At 45.3% G+C, this 10,817-nt stretch overlaps 1 protein-coding gene across 1 annotated transcript in view; it reads left to right on the top strand.

Moving 5' to 3' along the window:
• Positions 1–4,052: 4,052 nt before the first annotated feature.
• Positions 4,053–10,817, top strand: part of AKAP10 (A kinase (PRKA) anchor protein 10) — a 78,291-nt gene continuing 71,526 nt past the window's right edge. The window contains exon 1 of the mRNA XM_012651447.1: positions 4,053–4,317. Coding sequence (XP_012506901.1) covers positions 4,230–4,317 — 88 coding nt within the window. The 5' untranslated portion in view covers positions 4,053–4,229. The remainder of the gene's footprint in view (positions 4,318–10,817) is intronic.

Here is a 10,817-nt window from a genome sequence, read left to right as displayed (position 1 = left end):
GTGACATTGTGAGAGCCACAGGGCTCCTATGCAGCTGAAGCAGTTGCAAGACAGACTTTGCTCAAGATCAGGCCCAGGAACTAACTGTAAGAATGGTAGAGCTGAAAAAGAAACAAAATGCATAGTCTTAACCTGTCTCCTAGTCAAAGTCAGCACCCTTATCCAGCACCCTGGATAAGAGCAGAACTTGGAGATGTGAAGTGGGGACATATGAGTGGATAAGGCCAAGAAATTGAACCTTCAGACTACTAGAGGCCCTGCTCTCCCCAGAGTAGGCTGCACATGGCCTCTCCAGACAGGTGCCTTGCAAGATGCCATTTGTTCTACTGAAGATCAATCCCTCTACTCTCAGTCGTTTCTAGGTAAAGACCAAAGTCAGTCTCTGCACAGCCTGAGCAAGGCAATCAGTCTCTGCTGCGGGAGAAAATGTCACACTTGCCAAAGGACCCCTGGCCCTGACTACTGTGTGTGGGAGAAACCTGGGGGATCATATGTGAGAGTCAATTTTCAAGCTGTTGGGCCAGAGGCAGGTGGAATATAAGCCTGGGCAGGGGAGATTCTTCCCACTTGAAGGTGTCACCCGTAATGATCCAATGTTGCAGCAAGAGAACCCAGAGCTGGCCCTAACAGACTGCTGGGATTGAACTTGGCCTGGAGTACATGAGGAACATATTGCCAGACCTATTCTTGACGCAGTAGAGGTCAGACGGCTCAAGGAAGTAGGATTGTTGAAATCGATTTACTATGTAAGGACTGAGAAGCCACCAGGAGACGCTGCCTTCATTGGGGCATTGGCATCTCTGAGGGGCCAAATGGTGGTAATCCTCTGTTGGCCAGTGTGGACAGCGGGAGGTCACTACCACTGGAGATGACAAAGGCCAGGTGACCACATTTAAGTATCAAAGGAAGGTGAATGTACTTACTGTATTGGGAAGCAAAACTGGAGTGCTGACCATCAGGGTTCCTTGACTCGCAGGGATCTGGAGAGATGACTAATGGATCACAGTGTTCCTAGTGGGGAGAAAGTTGAAGAGCAGACTAGTGCATGTTTAATTTCTATAATAAAAAACAAACAAACAAACAAACAAAAAAACAAGAAGTTGTGAACAAAAGGCTAATGTCAGCTGTCACAGTGGAAAATCACGTTCCCTCCCAAGTTCCCAGGTCACTTCAGTCACTTCGCAGGCCCAGAGCTCACTGTTTGAAAAGGAAGCCAGACACCCCTTAAGGAAGGTTCTGGCAACACCTATAAGTATGTATAGCAGCATCCCAAACCTTTTTGGCACCAGGGACTAGTTTCAAGGAAGACAATTTTCCATGGACTGGGGAGAGGGGTCAGCAGGGGTGGGGGGAGGCGGGGGCGGATGGCAAGTGATGGGGAGCAGCTGTACATACAGATGAAGCTTCGCTCACTCGCCTCCTGCTGTGTGGCCCAGTTCCTAAGTTTCATGGAAGACAATTTTTCCACAGACAAGAGGTCAAGGAGCGGGGAGGTGGAGCTCACGCGGCGATGTGCTGCCAGGTCCTAACAGGCCACGGACTGGTACGGTAACAGGCCACGGACTGGTATGGTACCAGGCCACAGCCCAGGGGGTTAGAACCGTAGATGTATAGTAAATACTTCCCCAACCATTCCCTCGGAAAGACCTGAGGTTATTTTTCAGGATAACTGAGCACCAGGGAAAGGAAAATGCCCAGAATTTCCAAGGACTGTGCGGCACAGGATCTGAGATAGGAATGATTGAAACCAGAGGACCCAAAACGCCACGTGCTCCTGTGCTTACAATGAAGTCTTAGGGAGCCCTGACTCAAGTCCCAACCCACGGGAAGCCCGATGAGTCTTCAGATCCACCTTGTGACTATTTCCTCAGCCTCAAAGTAGAAACTGGGATAATGTAATAGACACTGTAATCGATACAAAAATATTGTGATATTTTACATTCTTTTTTTATACCAAGTCTTCGGAATCTGACCTGTGGTTGTTATCTCTCTGGCACTTCCAGCCTGCTCCATGCACAGGTCAAGTGCACTCCAGCTGCTAAAGAAAAACCACAATCATAGGTGTTTGCAGGAAGCTATCAGGTTAGAGAGCACAGAAATTCAAAGTACGTATTTTACACTTACACCACATCTGAATTTGATTAGCCACACTTCAAGTACTGATTAGTTATATTTGGTGGAGCCACGGATACACTGGACAGTGCTGGTCTAAAGAATCCTTGACTGTGTGCACACTCCACAGTACAGCACACGGGGACTATAGTGATGACACCATGCCAAATGGACTCAGTAAGCACGAAATGGCAAGTGTTCTAGATAGCAGGTAACATACATACGTGCCACAAAGTGGAATGTAAACCCTACAAAAATTCAGGGGCCTGTCACACTGGTGAAATTTTTAAAGCCAGTAGTGTTTGTATAGAAAAGGATTTAACCTTGCCCAAAGAGAGGTCTGGCTTTTGCCCTCAGCTTCTGGGAGGTGGTCTCTTTAGACTCTTGGAATGTCATTCCTGATAGGAGTGTCCCTCCTGCCACAACCAACTAAGCAGTCAACAAATACAGAACAGCCCCTGCAAGGAACTGGACTGGAAGGGAAGGAAAAGGGTGCTGTGCGTTCTAGCTAAGGGTGTAGACGCCCTGTGCTGAGACCCCTGCTGGATAGCCATTTATCCCCTTAGACAGTAGAGAAATCCCACTTAAACCGCACCCAGGCCTACTCGTCCTTGACTTCGGCCAATCTCCCTTTGGGAGGGTGTCGGGCATGATCCGTGGTTCCATCGGCCGCAGACAGCAAGGTGCGGTTCCCACGGAGCGCAAATTGGTTTCCAAGCGCATCAGAGCGTGCAGAGTGGCCAGGGGGAAGCTTTCGGACCGACGCCCAATCAGCAGCAGCTCCTCGGGGAGCCCAGGACCACCGCCACTCTCCCGCTCTCGCCGGGATCCCCCGACACTCTATCCTTACCTAGGGAAAGGTTTGACCTTGGAATCCAGGCTTTACGCCTAGTTAATTTGTGACCTTGGGCAGGTGCCTTTATTTTCCTGTGCCTAGTTTTTCCCACACCAAGACCGACTCTGAGGACTATTACTAATCTGGAGAGTTTAGCACAGGACTGGGGCATAGTAAGTTTTCAATAAATGTCAGTTTTAATCAATTTTCATGCACTTCCAAACGTGCCCCGAAGCGAAATAGACCTATCTATTAACCTGCTCTAAGAACTCGGCGAAAAGCCCCTGGGTTCTAGGGAAAGTCTTAAATGCAGACATCCTGAACAATCTTGGGCAAGTTGCCTCTTCCTCTGGACCTCAGTTTCCCCGTCCATCACGATAGATTTCGTCGGTTAAAAACCCCCGCGAACATTTATTGCGTCGCTATATTACCTTCCCGCTCCCCGCCACCCCCTCCCGCTCGCAGCAGCGGCTACGAAGTGCAACGAGCTCCAAAGATACGGAGCCCGGATTCATTTCGCTTTAGGGGTTGGGGGAGGGTCGGAAGAGTCACAGGAAAACGGCATGTGAACAACGCTGATTCACTGGAGTTTGCCGGGCTTCTATTAACGTGCTGCTGTCCCTTACAAATGTGGCGTTCACGGGGATCTGAAAAACCCACTTTTTCTTTTTCAGGCCCGAGGGCGCCCTGCAGCCGCGCCTCCCACGCCCCGTCAGAGCTCCGGTTCGCCTCGGACCTGCGCGCCCGGCTGTATGCTCGCCTGGGCGCAGGGTGACTGCCCCGGTCGGCCGACGCCTTTTAACAGCGCTCGAGCGGAGAAACCGGGAGACGTCCGAGGGCGCCCCGGGCCTAAGGCACCGCGCAAGCCCAGCCCCAGGGCAGCTCCCGCCCCGGGGGGGGGGCTCGTTTTGCGAAAACTGGGTCTGCAACACCCCGCCAACGGACGGCGCCAGGCGCCACAGAGCCTTCACGGGAACCGCGCCCAGCTCCGAGCACCTCGGTCCCGGGCAGGGGGCGCAGGCCGCACGCACGGAGGGTCACGTGGGCGGCGCGGGTGCGCGCCCCTGCACCCACGGGAGGGGGCGGGGCCGGCGGCTGGGCCTCCCGTGAAGCCTCGCGCGGGGAAGGACCGGAACTCCGGGCGGGCGGCTTGTTGATAATATGGCGGCAGGAGCTGCTTGGGCATACGGAGGAGGCGGTGGGACCCACACCCGGAAGAAGGGTCTCTTTTCGGGCTAGTGCAGCGGTCCCTGCGGACCCGGAAGTCCGGGCCAGTTCCTGAATGAAGGGAGCCGGGCCCTCCCCACGACAGTCCCCCCGCACCCTCCGCCCCGACCCGGGCCCCGCCATGTCCTTCTTCCGGCGGAAAGGTAGCTGAGGGGGCGCCGGCGGGGAGTCAGGCCGGGCCTCAGGGGCGGCGGTGGGGCAGATGGGCCTGCAAGGGCTTCCTTCCTCCTGGGCGGCGGCGAGGCCCTCGGTGAGCCTCTTGGCATCCGCGCAGACGCCCCCTGAGTGCCTTGCTCTGCTCCGGTACTCTGCAAAGAGGGAGAAGGTGGTCTCCTCGCGCGAGGTCAGAGGGGAATTGTCAGGCTGGTCCAAAAGTGTTTACTGAAACCCGTACAAGTTCATGTTTGTTTGCTTAAGAACAGCTTTAAGAGGGTTTTGAGGTTTTGGGGTTTTCTTGCGTACTGTGGATCAAGATCAAGGAAATCCCTTTAGTACCTTAGTACGGAAGTCTCTGAATTTTCCGAATATTAAGGGTTTTACGTCTAACAGCAACACCTGAAAAAATTGTTTCCTTCAGCCAGGGCTATTTTCCAGTTTCCTCTTATTTTTTTTAGGGGGGAGGGCGTTACTGCTGTTCCTGAAATAAAATTGCTTATTGCTAAAGTTCCTCAATGAGGAAGACTACTTTTTTTGATGACTTAGCAAGCTTACTAACTACTGAAACCCTAACTTTGTGAACGAAGCACTTATATTTCTGGTTTTCAGTTGTAATAGCTGCCCAGTTTTTAAGTAGAGGCAGCCTGATTTTGATCCTGGGTAAGGTTGTTGTATTTCATTAAAAATACATTTCCAAAGTGAACAAGTGTGGGTCTCTGTATGATAGTGGTTCTTTTATGAATTCTTGTTGCTTCAGAGAAAAGGTACCAGACAGAAACTGGTTTTGGAAAAAGCACTAAATGAAATTAGGGTCTTTGGTTCACATGACAGCTCTCCTACTAATGGTAGCCTGGGACAGGCCAGTTTACCCACTTTTCTCTCCTCTCTCTACTGAGAATTAGATGATTCCTAAAGGGCCCATTCACCTCTTTAAAGAAATCCTCTTCAGTAGGTACAGGGTATAGGTAATTGATGCTAGGTGATTAGTGAATGAAACAGTGCAGAATGAATGAAACCAGCAAGATGGTAGAGGGTATAATTAATTGCTCTCTAGTTTGTTTGACAGTTTTGAAGTGGTTGGTCTTTTTTTTTTTTTTTAAGGGGGAAAAACATTCTAAGACTGATGAAGCAGAGGAGTGCAAAAGGTTTATTAAAAAAAGAATAATGAGGCAAATTGCATGTTGCACAAGAGGCTATTATTTCTATTTATTTAACAAATACTTTTGAGTGTCTGCAGTCAGGCACTGTGCTAAGTTCTTCCAATTGAGCATTGAACAAGACAAAGTCTCTGCACCCATGGGGCTTACTGTCTGCTGGGGTAGACGGACAAATAGGCAGACTAATTGTGTGTGTGTGTGTGTGTGTGTGTGTGTGTGTATTTGGTATATATTTAAGAATTGAGTGAAGTTATGAAAGAGATTAAGAGGAGAAAGCTTTTTGGTTGGGTGTTAGAGAAAGGCTTCAGCAGGTAACCTTGAAATTTAGAGTTGAAGGATCAGTAGGAGGTAACTTTGGAGAGGCCAGAGAAGAGCACGGTAAGCACAGGGAACAGCATGGTCAAAGGTCATGAGGCAAGAAAGAGCTTGGTGCCCTTCAACAAAGGAAAGAAGGCTACTGTGACTGAGGTGTAGAAGTAGGCAAGGATCAGGTGATTGAGATTTTTATATGCCTTGGTTAGATTTTATTTCAAGTGCAGAGGAATATTTAAAAATTTTAAAAGGATCACTCCTTCAGGAGTGATCTCATTTTATGTTTTAAAAAGATTATTCTAGATGTAAGAGTAGAAGCTGGATATGATCCTATTAAGGATCCCATCCAGACTTTAAATACTAGTTTTAAGTATCATGTATATGTTGATAACTCCCAAATTTACATCTCTAGCTTGGATCCTCACCCCTGAATCCTAACTGGTATATCCAACTGTTAGTCCACTTTATATCTCTAATAGTTACCTTTAACTTACGATATCTAAAATTTTGTTCCAGATTTAGCCCTTCTAAACCTATGCATCATTTTTTCTCATCCTAATAAATGGCACTTTTGGCCTTTTAATCACTCAGACTAAAACTTTGGTACATCCTTGAATCTTTCTTGCTGTCCTACTCTGTATCTGATCCATCAGCAAATCTGTCAAGTCTACCCCAGAACATACCCAAATCCAACAACCACTTCTTACCATCCCTGACAAATAACACCCCAGTCTAGGCAGTCATCTCTGTTTAGATTGGGTGGTTAAGGAAGTCTTCTGAGGAGATGACATTCAATTCTCAGGTTAAATGTCAAGAAGGAGCTGGTTTTATGAAGATCAGGGAAGCAGCATTATTTTGCTGTAGCCTTCCATTTGGTTTCCCTTCTTCCATTCTTGACAGCTATGGTATATTTCCAAAACGAATGTGCAGAAACAGACCCAGGTATGTATGTGAACTTAGTATATAAAAAGAGTTCCTAGTAAGTTGGGAAAGGATAGACTAATCAGTTTATGATGCTGATTTGGCCAAAAAAAAAAAGTAATTTCCTACCTCCTCTCATATATATCAGGACTTAGCTAATTTTTTCTGTAAAGGGCCAGATAGTAAATATTTTATGCAGGCTATATAGTATCTGTCATACTATCCTCTATCCTTGTTGCCATAGACAGTATGTAAATAAGTGGGCAGGGCTGTGCTATAATAAAACTCTGTTGACAAAAACTGGTGGTGACAAAAACTGTTGGTGGGCTGGATTTGTCCCAGTAGACTGTAGTTTGCCAGTCCCTAATATATTGAAATACATTTCAGGTAGGTAAGAGCCCAAAATATGAAAATGCAAAACTTGAAATCATATAGAAGAACTTACAGTGGGGAAAATCTGATCTTGGGGTAGGAAAGGATATTTTAAAAAGTAAGATACAGGAAAATACAATCCACATAATATAAATTTGGCTACATTAAAATTAAAAACTTCCATACCATAAAATATAGCTAAGATATTTGCAACACAAAGGATTAGCATCTAGAACGTGTATGGAATTTCTGTAAGTAATAAATGAAAGACAGGCTGGGCGCCATGGCTCACACCTGTAATCCTAGCTCTGTGGGAGGCCGAGGTGGGCGGATTGTTTGAGCTCAGGAGTTCGAAACCAGCCTGAGCAAGAGCGAGACCCTGTCTCTACTAAAAATAGAAAGAAATTAATTGGACAACTAAAAATATATAGAAAAAACTAGCCGGGCATGGTGGCACATGCCTGTAGTCCCAGCTACTCGGGAGGCTGAGGCAGGAGGATCGCTTGAGCCCAGGAGTTTGAGGTTGCTGTGAGCTAAGACCATGCCACGGCACTCTAGCCCGGGCAACATAGTGAGACTCTGTCTCAAAAAATAAATAAATAAATAAATGACAAAGAGACGTTCACAAAAGAGGAAACCTAAATGGCCAGTAAACATGAAAGGATGTATGACTTCAAAGGAAACAGGGAATGAATTTAAAACATCAAATACCATTTCAAAACTAATAAGTTGGCAAAAATTAGAAATACCAAGGATAAGAATATGAAGCATGGCTATAGGAGTATAAATTGGTACAATCACTGTCATTAAAAATGCACGTAATTTCTTACCTAGAAATTCCATTTCTAGGGATTTATCCTAGAGAAATTTTTGTTTATGTGCATAGGAAGACGTGTACTAGAATGTTCATCACATCAGTGTTTGTAAGTGAAAATTAGGAAATAAAGTAAATGTGCATTAACAGGAAAATGGGTAAATGTGTATTTATAAAAAGTAGCTAGAATAAATAAGCTAGAGCTTCATGAATGATCTAGAACTACATTAGTATATGTGTGTAGAATACCATTTATGTAATTTTTTTAAATGTGCAGAGTAATACCATATTTTTAATATACATTCATATGTAGTGAATGTCTAAAAACATGTATGCTTTGAGGGTGGCAAAACTGGAACTGTGGAGGTATATTTTGGTGGAAGAATCACTTGGTCATAGAAGTGATTTGGACATGGGAGGTAAGGGAGAGATCATGTTAAGGATGACTTTCAGATTTTTGACCTGAGTAACAGGCGATGATGTCATTCATGAGAGAATATGAAGACTGAGGTAGGAACAGGTTTGGGAAAAGGTGATAACATTCCATTTTGGACAAGTGGAATTATGGAAGATGGCAGTAGGTGGTTAGCTATATGAATTTGCGATCAAAAAGGATTTAGAATGGAAGTGTAAATTTAGGAGTTACAGCACATCTGTGGTATTGAAAGCCTTATGAATGGGTAAGATCAGCCAGGAAATACATATGTATTTGCAGAGAAAAGAGAAGGACCCACCCTTTCCTTGAGAAACTCCCAGTGGGCAGAGGAGGAGAGAGCAACAAGGGATAAACTGAGGAGTGGCTAGAAAGCCACGAGATGGGGGCATCAGGGAAGCCATGACAAGTGAGTGTTTCAAGTGAGAGATGCCGGCTGGCAGATGCTGCTGAGAGGACTGCAAAGGAACCTTAAACTGTATGTGAAATACTTCACCCTACCACATATTAAGATTTTATCTTCCAGACAGTAGTGATCCTACCTGCAATGATCTTAATTATTTCTGTATTAGTCTCCACACACTTGAATGTAAACTTCTTGAAAGCAAGATCGCTGTCTTTTGTGAGCCAGGAAGAGTGTCTGGCACATATAGGGAACTCAGGTAGTTGAGAGATAGTTATTTCCTGCTACTAGCCTTCCAACTTTTTGTTTGTTTTGAGACAGGGTCTCGCTCTGTTGCCCAGGCCGGAGTGCAGTGGTGTTATCATAACTCGCTGCGACCTCCAACTCCTGGGCTTGAGCTATCCTCCTGCCTCAGCCTCCTGAGTAGCTAGGACTACAGGCATGGGCCACCACGCCTGGCTAATTTTTGTATTTTTTGTAGCGACTGGGTCTCAGGCTATGTTGCTCAGGCTGATCTCAAACTCGTAGTCTCAAGTCATCCTCCTGCCTTGGCCTCCCACAGTGCTGGGATGTCTACAGGTATGAGCCACCACGCTCAACCTAGCCTTTCAATTTTTAATGTTTAAGAGGAAAAGTAGAGAGATGGGCACATTTTGGCATTTCTGATTTTGATAAGAAAAATCTAATTGATTTGATTTGAAATCTTGATTTTCTATGGTATGATTAAAAAAAGTTTATTGTTGAAAAAAATACAAGAAAAGTAAAGAAGGTTAAAAATAGTCTTCTATCAGATCCTGTAATAGAGTTCACACTTGGCTTTAAGCTGCCAAGCACCTTCCTTTTTTTTTTTTATTTATTCAGGATATTATGAGGGTACAAACATTTTGGTTACATACAATGCGTTTGCCCCACCCAAGCCAGGGCTACAAGTGTGTCCCTCCCCCATACAGTGCGTTCTGCTTCCATTAGTTGCTGGTTTACCTGCCCCCCGACCCCCTGACCAGCACCCAATGAATATTACTACCATGCGAGCACCTTAGTGCTGGTCAGTTAGTACCAATTTGATGGCGAATACATGTGGTGCCATGTTTTTCCATCCTCATGATACCTCACTTCGAAGGATGGGCTCAATCTCTATCCAGGATATTATAAGAGGTGCTAGATCACCATTGTTCTTTGTAGTTGAGTAGTATTCCATGATATACATACACCACATTTTATTAATCCACTCATGTATTGATGGGCACTTGGGTGGTTTCCACATCTTTGCAGTTGTGAATTGTGCTGCTGTAAACATTTGAGTGCAGATGTCTTCATTATGGAATATCTTTTTTTCCTTTGGATAGATGCCTAGTAGTGGGATTGCTGGATCGAACAGTATTTCTATTTTTAGCTCTTTGCTGTATCTCCAAATTACTTTCCACAGGGGTTGTACTAATTTGCAGTCCCACCAGCAGTGTAAGAGTGTTCCAATCTTTCCATATCCACGCCAGCATTTGTTTTGGGACTTTTTGTTAAGGGCCATTCTCACTGGAGTTACGTGATATCCCACTGTAGTTTTGATTTGCATTTCCTTAATGATTAGAGATGTTGAGCACTTTTTTATATGTTTGCTGGCCATTAGTCAGTCTGTCTTTTGAAAAGTTTCTGTTCATGTCCTTTGCCCATTTATTGATGGGGTTGTTTGATTTTTTTCTTGTTAATTTTCTTAAATTCTGTATAGATTCTTATTATCAGCCCTTTATTGGATATTTAGAAAGCAAATATTTTCTCCCATTCTGTAGGTTTTCTATTCACTCTAATGACAGTTTCCTTGGCTGTGCAGAAGCTTTTTAATTTGATCAGGTCCCATTTGTTTATTTTTGTTGCTGCTGTGATTACTTTGGGGGTCTTCTTCATAAATTCTTTGCCTAGGCCGATGTCTCTAAAAGTCTTCCCAACATTTCCTTCCAGAATTCTTAAGGTTTCATGCCTTAGGTTTAAGTGTGTTATCCAGGCCGGGTGTGGTGGCTCACGCCTGTAATCTTAGCACTCTGGGAGGCCAAAGTGGGAGGATTGCGTGAGGTCAGGAGTTC

Source organism: Propithecus coquereli, unplaced genomic scaffold, assembly GCF_000956105.1.
Source record: "Propithecus coquereli isolate 6110/MARCELLA unplaced genomic scaffold, Pcoq_1.0 Scaffold355, whole genome shotgun sequence".
NCBI classification, from domain to species: Eukaryota; Metazoa; Chordata; class Mammalia; order Primates; family Indriidae; genus Propithecus; species Propithecus coquereli.
The sequence above is the reverse complement of the archived record's forward strand: the minus strand, read 5'-3'. Positions and strand labels throughout refer to the sequence as shown.